The sequence below is a fragment of the Corvus cornix genome, chromosome 2, assembly GCF_000738735.6.
Source record: "Corvus cornix cornix isolate S_Up_H32 chromosome 2, ASM73873v5, whole genome shotgun sequence".
Classification (NCBI taxonomy): domain Eukaryota; kingdom Metazoa; phylum Chordata; class Aves; order Passeriformes; family Corvidae; genus Corvus; species Corvus cornix.
In genome coordinates, this window is record NC_046333.1 from 50,835,322 (window position 1) to 50,856,981 (window position 21,660).

At 36.9% G+C, this 21,660-nt stretch overlaps 1 protein-coding gene across 10 annotated transcripts in view; it reads left to right on the plus strand.

The window, feature by feature from the left end:
• DGKB (diacylglycerol kinase beta) overlaps window positions 1-21,660 on the plus strand; it is a 381,223-nt gene that overhangs the window by 62,191 nt on the left and 297,372 nt on the right. For 7 of the 10 annotated variants that reach the window (XM_010399089.4, XM_039549085.1, XM_039549084.1 and 4 more), the window contains exon 2: window positions 15,228-15,488. In XM_010399089.4, coding sequence (XP_010397391.1) covers window positions 15,419-15,488 — 70 coding nt within the window. In that variant the 5' untranslated portion in view covers window positions 15,228-15,418. Of the gene's footprint in view, window positions 1-1,805; window positions 2,025-2,130; window positions 2,314-9,614; window positions 9,678-15,227; window positions 15,489-21,660 lie in introns of those variants that run through there. The other 3 variants (XM_010399087.4, XM_019285805.3, XM_010399092.4) reach the window with 3 other exon arrangements.

Below are 21,660 nucleotides of genomic sequence, written 5' to 3' on the forward strand. Positions count from 1 at the left end.
AGGAATACTGCATACATACCAAAATAGAAATATCATAGAGTAATCTTTTTGGTTCACAAATAATCAGTGGAAGTATTTATCTTGTCTGTTATCTGTGCTAACTTGAGCTTAGTAATTAATTAAGCAACACTATTGTAGGAGATCTGCTGCTTTTATTTGTGATATTTGTGATATCTGTTATTAAATAGACTAGATACATTTTGTGAGTAATTAAAATAGGGATGAAATATGCAAAAGAACGTGAAATGTTACTTATTTTCATCAGAAAATTCTGATGTATCTATATAGAAATATGTATGTTCATAATTTCACCGGTATCATAGGTAGTTTACTAAAATACTAACAAGGACAGGATAACAGTTATGTTAGGTAAACTTATCTTGAATAAAAATGAAAATAGGAAACACAAACATATGGTGTACATATATTTACGACAGTATATTTTACAGTGAATTTTTTAGGTATGCTAAGTCTACGTTTTTAATTCTTCTAAGATGCCAAAAGAAATAATTTGCTTATTTTAGTTGTGCCAAGTTAAGAAGTCTAAGCTAAATCTAGTGATGCAGTTTGTGCCTGGGAACCTTGCTAGCAAACGTTAAACATCTCTAATAATCTCTTGAATAATCTTTTGTTTTGTGTATCTGAGAAGGCCATAATCTGAAAAAGGCTAAATGCGCTGAGTACTCCTTCGCTTCTGAAAGCAGAGGATTTGGCATTTTGCAGTTCGGTATTCCAAGCAGTTTCAGCTTTTTCATAATTTCTCTTTACTCTTCTTTGGGTACATACCTTTTCTTCCCTCATGGGGAAAGACAGCACAGTAGTTGAGATTCAGGACAAGGTGACCTGTATTTGGCTTTGGCACACTGTTCAGAATCCCCATTTTCCTTTTTTTTAGGATGCTTTTACTGGGACAAACAAGTGGATAGATTAGGTGTGTTTCTGGTCCCTGGGGTGTAGGCTCAGCCCTGGGCACCTCCTCCCAGTACCATTTTGGATGAAGCTTGGCTTGTGCTGGTCCAGCTCTGAGAAGGAGGAGTGGTGCTGCTGGAACTGGATAGGAGTCATGATGTTTTCTAACCAGGTTCCCAGCATGGGAGACTGGAAAACCAGGACCCTGAAGCAAACCACAGTATAAACCTCAAGTAATTTAAAAAGAGCCCCATATTTCTGGAATGGTGTTATTATTGTGTTTATGTAGTTAAATCTGTAAGTGACAAGGTTTCATCAGAAGTATCTACTTCCTTTGAACTACATCATGTTTTAATTAATGGTGTATTAACTAAAGCTAGCTGTACATGAGAGGGAATTTTAATTAAAATTCTATGGCTTGCTTAATTAGATATCAGTGATAATTTTTATAATCTATAACTTTATTTTAAGTTATTAAGTATATTTTTTAGGCATTTAGACTTAAATTTGCCACTTCCAAATTGATATGATAGACAAAAATAAAGCTGTTAGGAAGTACAACTGTTTTGTTGACTTGCATAAATTAGCACTGTTTATGTGTTTAAATATATTCAGTTACAAATCTCAGTTCAGTTCCTGACTTTTCCACACATGCTTCCTGTGTGATAGTGAGCAAATTATTTAAGAACAAATGTTTCAGTGTATCTAGTGACTTTGAAATGCAATAATTAATGTCAGCTGAAATCTAGTCTTTTGTTAAAATTCACCAGTAGGTCTATATTAATTTTTAGGAATTTCAGTTCTTCACTTCCCTTCTGTAAATTGGGATATTTCTCTTTTTCTTATTTTCTAGTCCTTGTACTTAAAAGAAGGCTGGTCTGTACCATTGTCCTGTTTGTGATATAGCCACAGAATCATACAACAGTATGGGTTGGAAAGGACCTTATAGGCCATGTGGTTTCAAACCCCAACCCCCACCCCCAACCATCGTTAAGGACACCTTCCACTAGACCAAGCTGCTCAAAGCCCCATCCAACCTGACCTTGAATATTTCTGGGGCTGAGTCATCCATCACCTCTCTGGGCGACCTGTTCCAGTGCTTCACCACTCACATTGTAAGGAATTTCTTCCTAATATCTAATCTAAACCCACCCTCTGTCAGTTTCAAGTTCCCCTTGTCCTATCACTACCTGTGCTTGTAAAAAGTCGTCTTTCTTGTAGGATCCCTGTGGTTACCGGGAGGCTGCTTCATGATCTCCTCTTCTCCAACCAACAACCCCAACTTTCTCTGTCCTCATAGAAGAGGGACTCCAGCCCTCTAATCGTCTTGTGTCCCTTCTCTGGACTCACTGCAGTAGGTCCATGTCCATGTCTGGGGCTTCAGAAGAGGATGCGGCACTCCAGGTGGGGTCTCACCAGAGTAGAGCAGAGGGGCAGAATCCCGTCCCTTGCCCTGCTGGCTGTGCTGCTTTGGATGCAGCCCAGGATACAGCTGGCTTTCTGGGCTGCAGGTGCACACTGTTGGGTCATGTCATGCTTCTTGTCCATGAAAACCCCAAGTCTTCCTCCCCAGGGCTACTCTCAATCCATTCTCTGTCCAGCCTGTATTTGTGCTTGAAACTGCCCTGACCAAGGTTTGGGACCTTGCACTTGATCTTGTTGAACTTGATGAGGTTTGCATGGACCCACCTCATAAGCCTTTCAAAGTCCCCCTGGATGGCATTCTTCCCCTCCAGTGCATAACCCTTATCTCAGTTTCTTCTTTTATAATGCAAGCATATAACTACTAATTATGTTGTTATTACTTGACATTTTTCACCTGTTCCATTGGTCTAGCCAGGTTGTAAAGAATGAGCAGAAAAATGAAGTGGATTTAGACACTGAATGTCAGAGTGCAGACACTGTAATTTGGGTCAGAAAAGCAATAGATTCCCCAGGCTGCATAATTCCAATTGCCCAGTTCATTTTAACTCTGGGATTTCTGCCTGTCCAGTCTAAGCAGCTAAGTGTAAACAATAGTACCTCAAATCCTGAATCACAGATTTGTATAGATGCACATCACCTGAGAGTGAATAATCTTTCTCTGTGGTGATTTTTGTTTGTTTGATTTTTCTTCTTGTAGCTAATAGTAATTTTTTCTTGGGTAAAACACCCCATGTTATATGGCATGCCTCGAATGAGAAAACAGAGGGGCTATTTTGGTTTACTGCAAGTATAAGTAAAACCTTTTAATTATGAAAGTTACTGGGGTGCAGCAAAATCAGTTCCGTGAATATCCATTGGAACATATAAGCAAGTTTATTTTAAGTTAATTTTATATTTTTGAAGTTGGAGGGTTTATGAGGCTTTAGCCAATCTTTGGTGAAGGTTCTCAGAATATAAAACTTCTGTTTCGTGAGGAAGTCTAACTTTATCATTTAAAATGCAACCTTTGGAAAAAGAACTTCTTATGGAATGGTTTTAAATAACAAATTTAAATAGAATATTTTTGCTCTCTTTTTTTTTTAAATGACGTGAGCTATACCAAAATTGGATGACATTAGTAAACCAAGTGACTTACAGATTACATAGCTGTGATATCCTTGTGATACAAAGAGGGTAAAAGTAGATCAGACCCTTTTAGACTTATTTCATATGTAGAAGGATTCAATTGTGCATATTTTAATGCAGGGCATGTGAAAGGAATGACTCATAATTAACAAATCACTTAGTAAAGTTAAACAGATATTCTTTACTGTGAGGCACTGGAACTGGTGAGGCTCTGGGCGCTGCCCAGAAAAGTTGTAGATACCCCATCCCTGGAAGTGTTCAAGGGCAGGTTAGATGGGTCTCTATGAAATCTGGTCTACTGAAAGGTGTCCCTGCCCTTGGCAGGGGTGTTGAAACTAGATAATCTTCAAGGACCCTTCCAACCCAAGCCATTCTATGATTTCTATTAACATAGCTGTTTTTTAAATTCACACATTCTACAATTAATGAAAGTGAGTTTTACATGGGTGGCTCCTGGGAAATGTTTTAGAAGTACATCCTCTGCCTGGTGGTAAGAGTAGAGCACACAAGGGACTTTGGAAAATCTCTTCATTTGAAAACTTTCATGGATTGAATCAGAATGGTAGAACAGAAAATAATTCTTAACCCCTAAAAAACCTGCTTTTAAAAAATTGTTTTCATATTCTGTCTTGCAAGATTTCAATGGACTTCACGCTCGGTAATATAAATGTTTCATATGCAGCCTTCTCATAAAGCATCTAGACCTTTAGTGATGACTTTGTACAAGTACATGGAAGAACTATTACAGTAGTTGCTAAGTACCAACTGAGCTTTATAAAGCAAATACAGGGTAAAAAGGTTGAAAACCAATGAAAGATGAAATGTGACTTAACAAGCTTGTGCCTATTCATAACTTACAAGGTTTCTTTCATAGTTTCTCTTTAGTAATACAAAGCTGAGCATAAATATTGTAGGTAATTTTGCCATTTTTAGGATCATATGGAAGTTCTACAGGGCCAATTTTTAAACAGTGTAAAACAAATTTTAGACATTTCTATTTGAGACACCTTTGTTTCAGTGAGTAGACCTTCAGTTGGCTTAAGGTAGTTATACAGGTATGTTCTAAAAGTTAAGTTTTAGAATCATAAAGTTTGAAGCAAAGGAAAGAAGAATATGAACATCTGACTTGCAATGCATCAAGTGCAGTGTGTTCATCCCAGTGCTTTGGCTGAGAAACCAACAAAACCAATAAAAAGGATTTCAGGTTGAAGGCAGAAAGGCTTCTATAGATGCGAAATAGTGTAATAGATACAGGTTTGCAATTGTTTGCAATTAATGGTGCTGCTATTCAAGTTAAGAATATAAATTCATGGAGGTAGTACATCTCTAATTAGTATTACCAGGAGTGTAGTGCTCTTACGTGGTGCTTCTGTTCTGTGTGGGAGTGGAGTCCAGAAGATTGAATCATGTAATTATTTCTCATATAGAAGCACAAATGTAGTGTTATCTGGTTGCCATCCGTTTTATTATACTTTTTTTTTTTTTGTAATTGACAAGGAATTCTTCAACAATTTAAGCACAGAAACAACAATGAATCATTGAGTTTCTTTTTGTGTTTGTGTATTTATTCTACTTGCTTCACTTTATTACCGTCTTTGATTTCTGGCTTTTCATTAGTTACCGTATTCTAATATATAAGCCTTTTTGATGTAAGGCTTAAAAATATATTCAAAATAGACTAAATGTTTTCATTCCTCACTAGATGTATTTGTTTACTTATTTTGAAAGAAAATGGAAGGAAATATATAAAACATTGTGTATGTTTTGCTTTTAAAAACTATGGTAAAATTGAATTGCACAAAAAATGATTATTTGTTTGAATAATGATGTTTATGATTCAGAAGTAAGCATATAGATGATTTTTAGTTTATGACAAATGGAGTAATAGCAGAAAAAGGCTGACCTACACTGTAAAAGTGTTCCAATATGAAGATTATTTAGTAGTTGTTTGGCTCTTGACTACAATTTGTGGGTAGGATTAAAACTCCCTTGGGCAAAATCCTGTGGATCCCCAGGGGAATTGCAGAGGATGAGGAAACACAAGCGTCAACATTCAGCAAAGTCAGGGGAAATTGTTTCAAATTTCAAGTGAAAGTCTTACTAAGCAGGTTCAGGTTTTTTTTATCCAACAAATGCACTTTTAAGGCAAGTTGCCCGCTGGAGTAAAATAATACTTTCCATGTGTTTATCCTGTGTCTCTTTTCAGGTATATTTGGGCATAGTTTATTACTGTATCTAAGCAGGTTGTCCCCAAGTTTATCAGTAGTATAGGCAAAAGGAACTGGAATGTGACAAATTTGGACATTTGTCTTCACAGGCTGGTGAAGACAGGCTGTGCTGTTGCCCTCAAGATGTCAGGAGGGGCAAAGTCCCGCCAGTGTCCCCCCAGCATATATTTAGCAGTCTATAGACAAAGCAGGCAAAACCAAAACCAAATCCTGAAGGGATATATTTGTGCATTCCAGACCTGCAATAGGAGAACAGCTACCCTTTTCCCTTGAACTATGTAACACTGTAGCATAAGTTAAAATCAGTCTTAGCCTTCACTTAGCTTGAAGTTTCCTGCATCTGTTCTCAGTCTTGAACAAAGGCTTGTTTCTGAAAGCTTCATGTGTTCTGCCAGTCCTACTCTTGTCCTATCTATAGAAAATCATACATACAATAGCAATAATTTCAGTGTCAAGGACTACTGTGTAAAAACATAACCTAAATCTGAGGAAAATTAATTGCAACATTTAAAGAGAGAAAATAATTAGGTAGAATTCCAGAGAAAAACCTGCTAGAAAAAGATAACAGAAATGCACAGCCTCTCTCAAGAGAAAAAGTGTATTTAAAATGCAAGCATAGTATAAGCTAGCTCAGACAAAGGATTCCCAAGGGAAAAAGGAGACAGGATCTACTTTTTTTCTTCTTCCCTTTAAGATGGGAAAAACACTGGGAAACTCTAATTAACAAAAGTGAACTTTCGTATTGAAAACTGAACACCATGGAAAATGAACGCAAACTTAAGTTGTTTAAAACTGTAATTATGTAACTTTGTCAATTAAAAATGCAATCAAATACCAATTTTTAGTTGTTAAAAATTCCATGGGAATATTGGCACTTCTTACCTACAAAGCATTCTGAAGTAAGTAATATACTGAGTCAGTAGATGGAGGACATAAATTTCACTGTTGTCTTCTCATACTCCCCTGAAAAAAAATCAGCGCAGTTAACCATGAAGATGTAGGGTTTTCCCATCTGAAAGATGGGGCAATGTGTTAAAGTCTTTAAGTTGGTATGTCTGGCTGGGTGGGATGGACAGTCAAACAAACAAATGAAGGACCCTCAGTCAGAAAATGCACTTCTCTCCCTGAATAGACCTCTAGAGAGTAGTTCTGCAAATGCCAGTTCTCTGTCTCAGTTTACTCAATGGCAGTATATGAACTACAGGGAAGTATTTAATGATTTTAAAAGAGACTGATAAGGTGTGATAAGAGACTGATAAGGTGTGTTTATGCTGTAGAAGGATGTGAGGCCAAGCCACCTTTAAGCAATAGTTTCTGGTATTGAGAGCTGTGGACCTGTGACATCCTGGCATTCAGCATCCCTTGGACATGTGTGCAGGAGGTCAGGCAGAGGTGCAGAGCCTGCTCTGATGCTTGTGGTGCTGAGCCAACTTGGATCTTCCCTTCTGGCTTTGTTTCAGTAAAACTGCCTTACTCGGGCTCTGCTTGTGCATCCACATCTCTAGTGTCAGTATGGACACCATCAGAGCAAATTCTAGGAACACGCAAATGGCAATGCTCACTGATCCTTCACAAACCCAGAAGTTATTGTCTTCTTGGAGATGAATTTGAATGGGTCAGGAATTTTCTGGGTGAATAGGGGAATTGTGCTTTGAGATGCTGCTGCCACCACATAGTTTACTTCAGGTGCAGATATGCATTCTTATAGGTGAGGGGCTGCCTTATTTTGATAACCCATTTGGTATCTCACTATCGCTGAACTCTTTTATAGTAAAGCTAATGAAGAAATACAAAACCATTTGTAGTTGTCTAGAAGGCTCCACACTATCCCAGTGGAGAGTGACATAGTGCCAGCTATTCATATCCCAGGACTGCAATAATTTAATCAACTTCTCCATACAGCTCTCTCCCTAGGGGGGGAAAAAAAAAAAAAATTCCACATAATAGAAAACAATCTAGCATGAACTTCTCCTATGAAATCCTTTAACCTGCCTGCTAACCTGATCTTTATTCTCTGTACAGATTTTCTATTGATTAAATTAGGTTCATATTTTCACAAGTTATTTATAAGGAATTCCAGTGCCCTGTTCCCAGTTTATTTTAAAATTGCGCAAAGCATTTGAATGAGGACAGCAGTTAACAAATCTTTTCCTCTAAGGCTGTGGAACATTTTTGTCACAAGACTAAAGAACATTTCTTCAAAGACTTATTTCCGAGCATGAAGTAGGAATTTCTGCCCCAGGAAATAATGGATCATCAGGATTCTTCCCCAGTTGTAAATTACGCTTTTCAGCTTTGCTTTCCTGTAGTGTAATCACCCCTAGAGCACCTAAATATGGAGAGATTAATTAAATCCAACAATTAAACACAAAAAATCCCTGTAGTTTATTGCCAACAAAAGTTAATTGTTAGGCAGAATTTAGAGGTTGCCCCATGTGAGGGAAAGGAAAGAGGAAGAACACATGGCAGGTAATAGTCAAAGACCTTCACCTCTGTTGATATGGGTGGAGATACTTGTGGTGCTGGTTGTGGGGAGGTCTATGTGGAGCTCATATTGAGTGATGCACTTCTGGAGCTGGCTTTCTTGGGGAAGATGGCAGATGCATGCTTTGGAAGACAGAGATTGTCCCCAGAATGTTTAATCTATGATGCTCCAGATTTTGAAGGAGTTTCAGTGGATATGTAGAAATAATGGTGAGCAATATGGAAAGAATTGTTTGAGTGATCGATTAATCCTTCCATCAGAGTGATTTATCTAGTGGACAGCCTAATGTGCTTTGTTACAGAGAACTTACCATAAATTACACAGATATACCTATAAAAGCCAGTGCTTTCTGTCCCAGATTGCTTTTCTCCATTTATTAAAGACTATCAGTCATCAGCTTTGGTGATTCAGCCTTCTTTTAATGCTTTTAATATTCAAATAGCATATATTTTTAAAATTCACCAATTTCAAAATACTACCCACTGTCTAGAAATCTTTTTATCTGAACAGTTTATCTTCTACTTTTGTTGGGGTCAATTTTTTTTCTCTCTTTTTTTTTACGCCTCCTAGTTTCAATATGTTTATAATTAGTCACTTATACAATCAAAATATTATTCAATGTGATCATTTAGTCATTAAAAAAATGGTTTTAAATTTTAGTGGCCCTGTGGAAAAATTTGCTTGTTTAGTCATTGATGTAAAATAGTAGGAAGGATGAGTAACTCCTCAACTTTTCTCTTCCAATTTTCACTTTTTAAATCCTAAAATTTTTTTCCTAAAATTGTTACCGAGATGTTTTAAACATTGGGAACAGTTCCATGACTCTCACTTGGAGGAGATTTTTGAATTATGTACTACTTGTCTCGTAAGCATAAATTAAATTCCAGTGGTGTTTTTTTTGATTTTTAGTTTGTTCAGCTGTATTATTTAAAGAAAGAAAAAAGCCTTTATAGACTTGTGATGAATCAGCAAAAATATGTTGTGGTATTTCCTTGTACCAGAGTCTCCTCAGGTTTCATTTATTTCAATATTTCTTTTAGTGAAGAAAACACTGAGAAATTTGAATGTAGTTCTTCTGACTTGGTAGGTAATTAATGTAACAACCTGGAAATAGCAAACCTAGGAGTTTTAAAATTTAAGGTCAGTCAGAAGTTGCTTTTAAAGAATTCAGATGATGAAGTTAAGGTACATGAAGGGTGTCCTGGTTTTGGCTAGGATAGGGTTAGTTTTAAACTTAGCAGCTGGTACAGAGCTGTGTTTTGGATTTAGTATGAAAATTATGCTGATAACACAGTGTTTAGTTGTTGCTAAGTAGTGCTTACCCTAAGTCAAGGACTTTTCAGTTTCCCATGCTCTGCCAGTGAGGAGCTGCACAAGGAGCAGGGAGGGAGCATAGCCAGGGCAGCTGGCCAGAGGGATATTCCATATCATGGACTGTCATGCTCAGGGTATAAACTGGGAGGAATTGGCTGATCGCTGCTCAGGAGAGGCTGATTGGTTCTCAGGTGAGCAACTGTATTGTGCATCACTTGTTTCCCTTGGGTTTTATTTCACTCTCTCCTTTTGGTATCTCTCTTTTCATTAACGTTATTCTTAACAAATTTGCTTCAGTTATTAAACTGCTCTTAAATCAATCCTAACTATACTCAGTGACGTGGCTGTCTTGCATTCTGATCAGTTTTTATCAGTGCTTGGTTTTTGTTGCTAATATTTTTCCCTGTCACAAACTGTAGTATTGGTGAAATATTTTCACAAACATTCAAGTATTCTGCTTACCATGCCACAATAGGGTTTGTGTTGCATGTCTTCTTAGTGTTTACTGATATATTCCATATAAATAATTCAAGAAAGTGAATTTGAATGATTGCTTCTCTGAGGAATACAGTCCATATCTTTGTATTAAAATTTAAATGGATGTTTTTACATGTCCCAGACTAGTACACCTGGGAATAAAGTAGTCAATAAAACAAGTGGGCTTTTGAGTTGTGCTGGTCACTTCTTTAAAGGGGAGAGATTTTCAGTTTGATAAGGAAACTGTCAGTGATTTCAGTGTGTCAATGTTTATAGTTTATATTTCAGAATTGTTTTAATTTACATCAGTAAACATCCTTTACTAAATTGAAAAAAAAAAGTGTACTACCGAAAAGACTTTATACTAAATACAGTGCAAAACCAAGGGATGTTGTTATGTAAAATATGCAACTTAAATTACATTACTTCTTTATTTGAAAGTAAAGAAACCAGAATGGTGGTGATTAGCAGATATTTTGGTTGGATTTCTTGCCCATCAAACTCTTCATACTAAGCTTTCAACAATGCAAATTTGGGGTATTTCTGACATCAGAGACATTGTTCTCTACAAAGTGTAAAATCCATTGCAGGAACACCTACACATGTCTTGTATATCTGTACATAATGCCTGCATTTCCAGGCAAGAAATTAATGATTGTTAGCATGGGTTTTTTTTGGAGAACAGAGAAAAGTTTCAGGCATGCATGTAAGCATTTGTTATCTGATATGTAAAAATTCTCCTTTGGAAAATCCATGATGTCACCCACACTGAAAATCACAGGATCTAGCTAACCATGGCGAAAGTGTAGGGCCCTGCTGAAGAAAATACCAAGTACATTCTGTACAGAAAAGCTCCTGAAAGGCATAATTGCTGCAGCCTCCATAGCAATTAAGGTATAAAATATTCTGTGTTATTTATTCCTATTGTTCAGGCAAAAATCATTAATCAGTCCTGTTGTGGAAATCTGTAGTTTCTGTGGAAGGAAACTTGCTATAGCTCTACCCGGTGCCTCCTTTATGGAGTAACTGTGAATTGAGGAAATTGCATGTGAGATGTACTTTGGGGAAGGGCTGGTAGAAAGCAAACGATGGCTGAGCGAATCCAAAAGCCAGTTTCTGGGCTGTTCTAAGTTTCCCTGTTATGGTAATTAGAAATAAGTCCCTTAAGGCATGCATTAAGATGAATGTCATGCTTTCGGATGCAGCAGTGAGGTTGGACCTCAAAAGAAACTCCCGTCTTTCAGGGAGTTGTGTTGGGTTGGTTGAGAAACTGGACATGTCTCCATGGGCCGAAGTTCAAAGCTGAAACTGGTGTTGTTGATCAGTTTTGTAGGACTGATGTAATTTTTTTTTCTCCAAATACTCTCCAAAAACTCCTCTTTCCTTGCAAGGAGGACTGTATAACGTAAATGAGATGGAGTCGTGAGGTTGGTATCTAGGGAATTTGCCTTTATGTTTGGGTTTTTTTCCTCCATTGAATATTCCTTTTTCTTTTCTCAGCCTGGCTTCTGTAGAGCAGCTGAGGATTTCGGTGGCATGGGGAATTCCTGGAAATCTAAGTTTGTTAGCAATGTTGGCTGAATGCTAAGTAATTTGATTTGTATAATTTTTAACAAAGCTTTGCTTCCTAGTTTGGGTATGTGGCCTCGTAGGAATCCTGACAGAACACTTAATAAACTTTCAAATTCAGAAAGGAAAACATGTTATGAGAAGGAGACTGGAATTCTAAGACTCATTATAGTCAATGGCTAGAGGAGGAAGATTTTTTTACATTTCTTTTTGTGATTAAATGAATGGTTTATTAATGTAGTGTTTCTAGTTTCTCTTATTTGTTAGGCCTGCTTTGTGTCTGGTTGAGAGGGCAGTGAAGCTTGCCTAAGTGTATGTTAACAAAATGCACACACAGATCTAAGTTACCCAGAATTTTTTTCAATCTCTTAGAGGATTGCTGGAAAGTTCCCTACCTGACCTTGTATGTATTTTAACTGTATGCTGTGTTGTGTTCTTCTAAGTAATTTATCTCTGCATGAACAGGTCAAATCACTCAGTGTGATCTGTTTAGAGCTGCTGATCTTTATTTTGCTTCACAGCAAGCACATTTGATTAATGTTGTAGTTCAAGATTCTTTTTTTCCTATGTGGCAGTATTATTGCTGTTACTACTTTCCTCTTCATATACTTATGTATAGGTTTCTCAATGCATGGCCTTCCTGGAGTACTTAAAGAGCACTACTTAAGTATAAAGAAGTGAATTTATATTAAACACTTCTGAAAAAGATGATATAAATGACCTAATATTTTCTTCTACAGAAATTAGGATATTTGCATAGTGTATATAGTTGATCTTCCAATGTATACCTTAACAAATAACACAACACATAACACAAATATGCATTGATGACTTTTGTCTTCAGCATCTGTATACTGTGCTTGCTTTCTTATAACCACAATACTATCTACCTAAAATGGGAAAATATCACTGTAAAAGGTTTAAGTGTGAAAAACTAAGTAATGCAGGGATCTTTCCTTATTTAGGACTCTGCCGCAGCAGAACCTAACAGGAAACTGAAAAAAGGAAATACTTATAAGGTTCCTTTTGGTGATATCTTCCACATTGTGTGTCTGTGTATTTCTGCATCACATATACTGAGGTGGTCGGGACCTGGCTGCAGTCCAGAGACCGATGACCCACCCTCAGAGGACTGCATACCTCCCCTTTCCTGTTCCCAGATTACACTTGGCAAATTAGATCCTCTGTGTCGGCCATAAGCTTCCCTTTCAAAGGACGGAACTTGCATTTGAGAGTTTTCCAGAATAAAAATGGAATTCTGTTGTATGTTCCATGATAGCTGCTGTTCTTACACACAAACTCCATCTTCTTTCCTGTGAGCTGCCATGCCCATACTACATTTTTTCCATTGCTGTAATCTCATTCAGGACATGTATGTTTTGCTGCAATGCTGGGTCTAGGCTGCAGAGCCTGGGTGTCTGGTAAAGGGGAAAGGATATCAGAGTTGGTAATTTAGATCTGTTTTCCCTGCTGATGTTCTGTGTATACAACAAACTTTGTAGACAGTGGTCAACTAAAGGTATTGCATATGAATAGGTTGATCAGACTAGAGAGCACAGCATCATTACTTTGCTAGCTGTAGTAATTCTAATGGTAAGCTGTTTATCACAAATATTCATATTAAATAATCAAGATAATCTCTAACTGTACAGTATTCAGCAATGTTAGCTTTTGTAGGTAATGAAGCTAATGTAGTTAAGGATGATGCAAATAGTAAAACTGGATGAAATCGTGGTAGAAAATTTTGGTTATGTTAAATCAATTATGCAAATACAATTTAAAAAAATCAGTAAAATCTAATCAGTTGCCAAGATTATAAGAAATATGTACCTACTTGAAGATATAAAACCGTCTTCAATACAGTCTAATCCACTGCCAGAAATGAAACATCTCTAATTTGATTAAAATGGCCCAGTTGACCATAGTTATTTTTTTAGCCATGGATAAAAGGATTGAAGTTCACAAAACAGAATGATAGCTTTTCTTACTAAATAGCGCTTTTAGCTTTTGTAGTTGCTGACCTTTTTCAGGCGCTGATCTTGATTCACAGAGGTTTGAGGGCTGATGTGCCTTGTACTTGGCCAGTATCATTCACATTAATGTTACATTTTTCATTCCAATCTCCATGTTCCTGTTTAGTATTCATTATTTTTTCAATTATATTATACAATTATATATTCAATCAGTGTTTCTAGATCTTCCAACTCATCATTGTTTTTTTCTAACTTGAGGAGATGAAGAACATAGGAATCTCTTCTGGTACAAATTTTTAAAAGGCAAGGCAGCTGTTTATGTACTTAGACAGCCTTACTTGCTCGCAGTATAGTCCCTGCATTCAAATGGTTCACCAGGAAGGGTCTGAGAGCAATGAAAGCATGCTCTGGGACTAAGGTGTCTTCCTTAGTGTCTGCATCAATTCCTTTGTACAGTAATGATACTCGTGTATGTAAGACAGGCAGGAAAAAAAAAAAAGAAGAAAAGGTGTTGTCTGATTGGGTTAATGTGGTTTTTTTTTAATATGCTTCTGTTCCTAGTAATTTTTTTGTTTTTCCTTTCTTTCCCCTCATGAATCCTTTTCTATTCCTTCTTAGCTACCAACGTCTTCCTCCTTAGCACTCATACCATTACTGTGTTACTCTCTTCTGGTCTGAATTTTTTGTTTTCTCTTTTTGTAATTTAACCCTTATAAATGATATATTGCTAGACATATGAAGAGATTCCACTTACTTTCTATAATTAGCTTACTAGTCTAAACTGGTCTTCTAGGCAACCTCTGTAATCAATAAAAGATAAATACCACAGGAGGCAATTAATCACGTTTTAAGATTATGTTGTAACTGGAAGGATTAATTGCTGCCTGGGCCACCTGTCTCTTTGTGATGATTAAAGGGAGTGCCTGAGATGACAATCTCAGATGAGGTACCTGGCTCTCAGATGGCTAAAATTAGAGGAAAAGTAGCATACCTGTTGTTCCAGGAATGGTGTTGGTAATGCATTGCTTTCAGAGGGTCTGTCCTACAGAGGTAGAAACTGCATAAAATTGGGATGAGAAGGCACCCACAGTTTGATTCCCCCCCCTCCCCCCCGAACTGACTTGTGATGATACCAACAGTTATATTTGATTTTCACTAGTGACCAGCAATGTTGTGATGTCCTAGAAATCAACCCCTTACTATTTTGTTAGAATAGTTAATTCTTGCATAACTCTTATGTGAACTTCTCAGCAAACTGCAGAATCAATTTGATTTTTGGCATGAGGAGTTAGAAGCTTCAGAGCATTTCTGACAAGGCTACACAGTGCTGTATAACAACATAATTGGGTACAAATCCAGTTACAGCAATTTGCTTTTAAAATCGTAAGGAACTAACTTTACTGATAAGATATGATCTACTATTTCAGTGAGTGTTACTAAAACAGGAACATCTCCATACAGTGTGTCCAGATACATTTGATCATAAACAGCTGATAATTTTTTGGTGAATGCTGCACATAAGCATTTGGAATTAAAGGAAAAATAATTTGGACATACATATAAAACTGTTTCTAGACAAATACTGAATGGAACTGTTTATGAGAAAATATTTATTAGTTACAAGTATTCCCATAGGAAAACTGGTATTTATTCTGGTATTTAATATTTTGTATTTTATTCTGGTATATTTGGTATTTATTCTGGTATTTGATCTTTTAACAGTGCTGTAACTTGCCACTGAACCAACACATTTGGAACAGTTCATAGCATCAAAAACTTCATCCACATAGACTGATGCCATCTTGGCACTCTCCAGACACTGTGAACTGAAGTTAAAAACCTTTATGGAGTTTATAACACTGGGGTCAAAAGGAATATTCTTCTGATATACAAGGAGGACCCTTACTGCCAGTATGACGAGCCAGGAGAAGTGGGTTAACCTCAGCCCTGGAGAGTTCTCTCAGCTTCAGAAATATGCAGAATGTAAGTAATATTTAATATATTTCATTTTATGGCTAAATAAAGAGTATTTTGAATGCAGAATATAAAATTGTTGTCTTATTGATACTATTCACTGTCAGGTAAGAGGTTCAATTATAATTTATGTTTATTTTTTTAATCCAAAATATATGTTCTTTGGAGGGAAAGAACAAAATCAGTTGGGGTCTGTAGCACTTTTTCTGAACAATTTTTTTGCGGTATGATACCACGTAGACTGACTATGGGTTGGTTAGGTAACTGAGTATTTGGAGAACAAATTTTTAAGGCTTTGCCTTAATTTATCTTAATTTGCCTCAATTTGCCATAGCAATTTGTAGGCCACTACACTGGCACTTGTAGATAAAAAGAAGGTTTGCCTCAGTCATGGAGGAAGCATGGAGATTCCTGAAGAAACACATCTAGGCGTCCAATATTGAAAAGTTTCTAATACTTCAAGCAATGTGAAGGAAAAGCTGTCCTGTGAAAGACCAAGAAACAAAATTATCTCTAAGCTGAAGTTCTTTAGTTACTGCTTAGGGAAAATTCCTTTCAGTTGCTTGAGACACTTAAATGGCTCAGAATTATGTACTTAAAGGGCAGATACTGAACACAGATTTTGGAGACAGTTCGTGAAGCCTGATAAGAACTGAACTGAAAAAGCTCAGTAACATTTAGGAAGTTCTCCTGTGTGATAAGTAATCTAAATTTCAGTTTCTAAAAATGGAGAAAAACTCATATGATTTATGAATGTTATTGATTTATTATAAGAGGAAACATTTGGTTATGAAGTAAAATGAAGACTGGTGATTGCTTTGGGTCTTTTTGTGCCTATGGCATCACAGTATATAGTTAATTGTATTTTGGTGTAGTCATGTAACAGCAATCATAAGATGATTATTAGAATGATTAATGTAATTATTATGGACTAGCACTTTCCACTGGAATGTGATTTAGGTTCTTAATATTTTCTTGGTTACCAAGTTAAGCCATGAATTGTAATCTATATAGCACAATGTTAATGAACAACAACAACAAAAAAATCAGGGAGAATTATTTAAATTGTGCTTTCTGGAACAAGTATATCTGAGTCTCACAGTTCTCTGCAGAAATTGCTGTACAGTTTAAAGTATTCTATTCCTTAAAGTGTTTCCTCCCCATGTCACCATCTCATCTGAAAGGATAAGCTGTAGAGCTGAAGGAAATTTGCTTCATATAGTGCTTTACATCCTTAGTGATGTCACTGAGCAAAGAGCTATTTTTTTTTTCTCATTTCATAGAGAAATATAAAACATTGTATTGTCCAGTATTTAATGAGTTAGGACTTCCGATGTTAAAGAAGGCCTTAAAAATCTGCTACAAGTATGGGAAAAGAAAGTATCTATGCTTTTTAGTAGATCTTTTTTTTTGTGTGTGATACAGAGAAACATTAAATGAAGGGCAACAAGGTGCAATTATACGGAGCTTAAAACATCCAGGTTTTATATTGATAATTCATTGCTTTCAGAGACCATTGTGAAGAAAACTTTGTATTTCACATGTTTTAATATGAATAATCTTGTTTGTTTTAAATTACATCACCAAATAAATAGTAAACATAATATAGCAGTTTAAAAAAAAAAAATCACTTTTGAAATGATTTACCACTTCCTGGGAAGATATTTTCAAATTATTTTTCTTTTTTTTTTTTTCAATACCAGAATCTGAAGATGTCTAACAGAGATAGAAAGTTAGGTGTATTTTTTTTCACATGCATTCTTATAATTTAAGCCTCAGTGCAGCATTTGCCAAAATATTTGCCTTCCTTGTGGGGAAAAAAGGCACTTAAGATACTCTTTTAATTTTGGCTTCCCTTTGCTCCTCCAGCATTTCCTGCACACACAATAGGTCAGAGCCATTGTTTCAGTAGAACTATTGATGTCAGGGAAATTGTTCAAATATGTTTGTGTTCAGGTTTGTGTGTGTACATTAAAGAAAGATATGTTGTCTTTCAAGCTTCCTCTGCTCCTCTGTAATGAAAGCTTTTTGGAAATGTGAAATGTGGCACATTTTTGTATAAATAGTTCAATTTCTGAGGCAATTAGAAAAAAAAATTGTTAATAGTATATAAATTTTCATGTATAATGCCAAGGGAATAAACCCCAGGCATGGACCTTGAATTTCTGGGCTGTCCAATTTAATTTAATTAAATGACTGAATAACAGTATCTTTAGTGAGTGATCTAAGACTTTAAATGCAATTTAAAAAAAAATGGAATCAATATATTTGAATTGGATGTATTTTTTATGTAACATGGCAAGATACAAAAGGTTGTGGTAGTAGATATCTTTACTCATTACTAAATAATAATTAGCTTGTATGGAATTTTGTGAAGCTTGGGTATATAATTGCTTTGCTATTTGTTGAACTTGGAAAGACAATGAACTGAAAATCCCCAAATTTCATTTTGTGACTTTGTAGAGTTTGATTCACTTAAAAAAATAAAAAAATAATGATAATAAAAAAACCCCAAACAAACAAAAAAACAACCCCAAACAACAAAAGTTCTCAAACAATTAAAAAAAAAAATGCACTGCTCATTTTTCTCCAGCATGGAACTTCAAGTACCAGGGTTCTCCTGCAGGATGGATGGCTGATCCGGGTGTCAGAAGGTGACACTGTGGGGAAGTTTGACTTTTTGGCAGTTGTCTGCTAACAAGTGGTGGTGATGAGCGCCCAGCTGTGCCTCATGCTAAGGAGTGGGTTTCACTGGGGCTCTTTGGAATAAGTAGGGAGTTCATACAGAGGTGATTTGTTTTGCATTCACCTTCTGATATGCAGGCTTGTCATTTGCTTTGCCTTTCAGTTTGGTGTAGAGGTTTTACTTCATCTTACCTAAATAGCAACATTATTTTGACTGTATTTATAAATCCTATTTTAGTTCGCATCAACCTGTAGTACTAGAGTACTAGAATAAAGGGTATAATCTACCAAAAACTTACCTGCCTTGGAACATACTCTTCGTGGCTGATAGTCACTTCTGCCTAATGAGATCACTGGAAATCAAAATTACTTTTATACAGCTGCGATGGGTTGATTTTGGCAGGATGCCAGTTGCTCACCAAACAGTTCTATTACTCCTGACTCTCTTCCCATGTTCTGGGGTGGGGTACATTCCATGGGAGACAGTCCTTCACAAACTTCTCCAGTGTGGGCCTTTACCCTGGGCTGCAGTTCTTCAGGGATACAAAACTGGTGCATGGGAAGAGGGGGTGTGCTGAGCTGCCTTGTGCTATAACCAGTAGGAAGTTCTTAAGTACAGGGTGGATTTCGATTTCTGCTTTTCTTTGGAGCCTAAGTAAATTCGGTTAAGAAAGTTTGCTCTTCCATTTTAGGCACTTCATGTGTCTATTCATGCAGAACATATTCTCTTTAAAATGCATTTGCTGGTGTTTTGCATATTGACTTTGTGATAAGAAAAAACTCCTTGCACAGTTCCCTGCTGACACTGAATCTCCTCAGCCTAACCTGGCCACAGAGTGAGGTAGTGTTTTACTTACGTGACAGCCTCTGCTCTGGGCACGAGCACACACCACTGCCCAAGGCTGAAAGCCTTAGTTGAGATCCAGCATAGGAAGGGGTGCTAACCCAGACTATTCTGCTGCATAGCAGACAGGGCACAGAGTGAGGGATTTGGGTTTGAGCCTTTTGAGGTTGAAGCTCAGTTTGAAACCATATCCTTGATCTTTCCCCTATCTGGAAAGCAGTACTATCTCACCTCTACCTGTTTTATGAAGATTCGCTGCTGGACTTTGCTGAAATCAGTCACACCTGCAAGTGTTACAGTTTCCAAGAGGAACAGAGGAATGGGTCCACACAGCTTCAAAGAGACAAATTCAGTGCCTCTTATCTTTACACTGAAATGGAACTCAGGTGGCACCTAGATGAGCTGCTTCTCTTGGCATCAATTGACTTCAGTCATGCAAAGAAAATCTCAAACCAGATTGAGATACAGACTGCACAGATAATAAGTACTTCCAGAGTTGAGTTGATGCCTTGAGATGCCACCTAAAAACAGAGACTAGACAAGAATAAGGGAATAAAGGTAGGTATTTATTTGAAAGGCCTTCAAAGGTACACCCTGGGGAGCCAGAGTCTACTCTCAAAATGGACCCCAAGATGGATGACAGGTCACGAGTTCTTCACACTTTTATAAGTTTGGTTCATTTGCATATCAGGGTTAATTCTCCAATTAAAGCTTTAGTTAATGATGTAATTTCCCCAAGCTTGTCCCCCCTTTAGAGGCTTTTGGTTTATACCTTTTGGGCCTAGGACAGCCTGAGTGTCCTTGGAGAGCAGGCCTGGAGAGGCTTTGTTATCTCTACCTAGCATGAGAGCGCAGAAGTTAACAGGCTACAAGAAACTTCAGAGTTACACACTAGGCAGTACAGGATTTGAAAAATATAAAAGTTAAAACCTAAGGCATCAGAGTCATATGTGCATATATAGCTCATATAAGAGTGGACATTATAGATTCAACTGTCTTGGACTTACTGGTCTGAATTCAGCATAAATTCCCGTTTTAGTCACTGAAGTAGGTGTGTGGATCTTTCACTGTATAAACCCCTTTAAACCACTCATGTGGATTCTAATACTCTGAGAAGGACGTGCGTGTGCTTTTCCCTTTCTGACTGAAAGACACTTTGCTCTAGTTCAGTGTAGTTTTTCTTTTTATTAATCTTCTGTGAGCTTGATGATAGCCTGTCTACTCTGGCACGTATTGTTAAACAAGGTCTGCTCCTAGCTCTGTGTGCAGGTAGTGTCCTTGTAATCACTTTGAAAAATTCCTACCATCTCTTGTCTGCCTGTTTTCTTCTTCACATAGTTATAGTATGAATCAGTGCTTTATCCAGCTGTACTGTTTGGTGAACCCAAACCCTGAATGTAAAATTTCTTTCTTGAATATATAATAGCTTTTCTCAATTTCCATAAGTATAACTGAATAGCAAAGGAGAATGAGTTCTCCACCATTTGTTCCTAATCACAAAATATTTCCATCTAAGCAGCACTCAGAACTTCTTAGTAAGTGAATATCGTCCTGTAAATTAATCCAAGGAACATCTGTAATTTTGTTTTAGTGAATTATTTTTGAGCTCAAGTCAAGGCAATTTTATGCTGTCAACTTAGGACCCTTCTTTGCCTGCCTGCCATATTAAGTAATTTGGGGCTTCAATGAATTTTTTGGAACAGTTTAAATATTACTTACAAAATTTCTTGAGTCCAAAGAGTGTATTGCCTAATACTTGGCACTTTGCAGTTGATATGCATATGTGTGGTTTTGGAAGTATAATTATTTCCAAAGGCAGTTCCTCTATGTCCTTCTTCCCAGTTAGATTAAAAATCTCCTCTCTCCTCTTGCTCTGAAGATAGAACAGTAGAACATATTTTGCATTAGATCTTTGCCTGGTTTTAAATTGCCTCAGAAGAACAGGTGAAAAGAAAAAACCTGGGATAACTGGTGTGATTATTATATAATAGTGATAATAATGACAACAACAGTAATGTAGCCCACATCAAATCCTGAAGATTATAGGGAAATAAATGCACTTGAGAGAATTTTTTTTCTCTAGATTTCGTGATCAATGCTGGCTGTGGGAAAGAAGGGTGAAAAGATGTAGGGATTTATCTGTAGAAAAGTGTCATTGCATAGGGTAAGGTACATACAGGATGTTTCAGGCAGAAACAGTTTCTTCTAAACGATATGGTACCAGATACGTATTGTAAGTTGTATGAGAAGCAGCTGAGGGAGCTGGGGTTGTTTAGCCTGGAGGAAAGGAGGCTCAGGTGTGACCTTATCACTGTCTACAACTGCCGGAAAGGAGGCTGTAGTCAGGTGGGGATTGTCCTTTTATCCTATGCAACCAGCAACAAGACAAAAGGACACAATCTCAAATTGCACCAGGGGAGGTTCAGGTTGGACATCAGATTTTCCTCATGGAAAGGGTTGTTAAGCATTGGAACAGACTGCCCAGGGCAGTAGTGGATTCACCACACCTGCAAGTGTTCAAGGAAGGAGTGGTGCCATTGTCTGATTAACAAGGTGATCAGTCAGAGGTGGGACTTGATGATCTTGAGGTCTTTTTCAACCTAAATGATTTTGTGATTCACTGATATGTGTCATTCTGTACTACTCTGAACA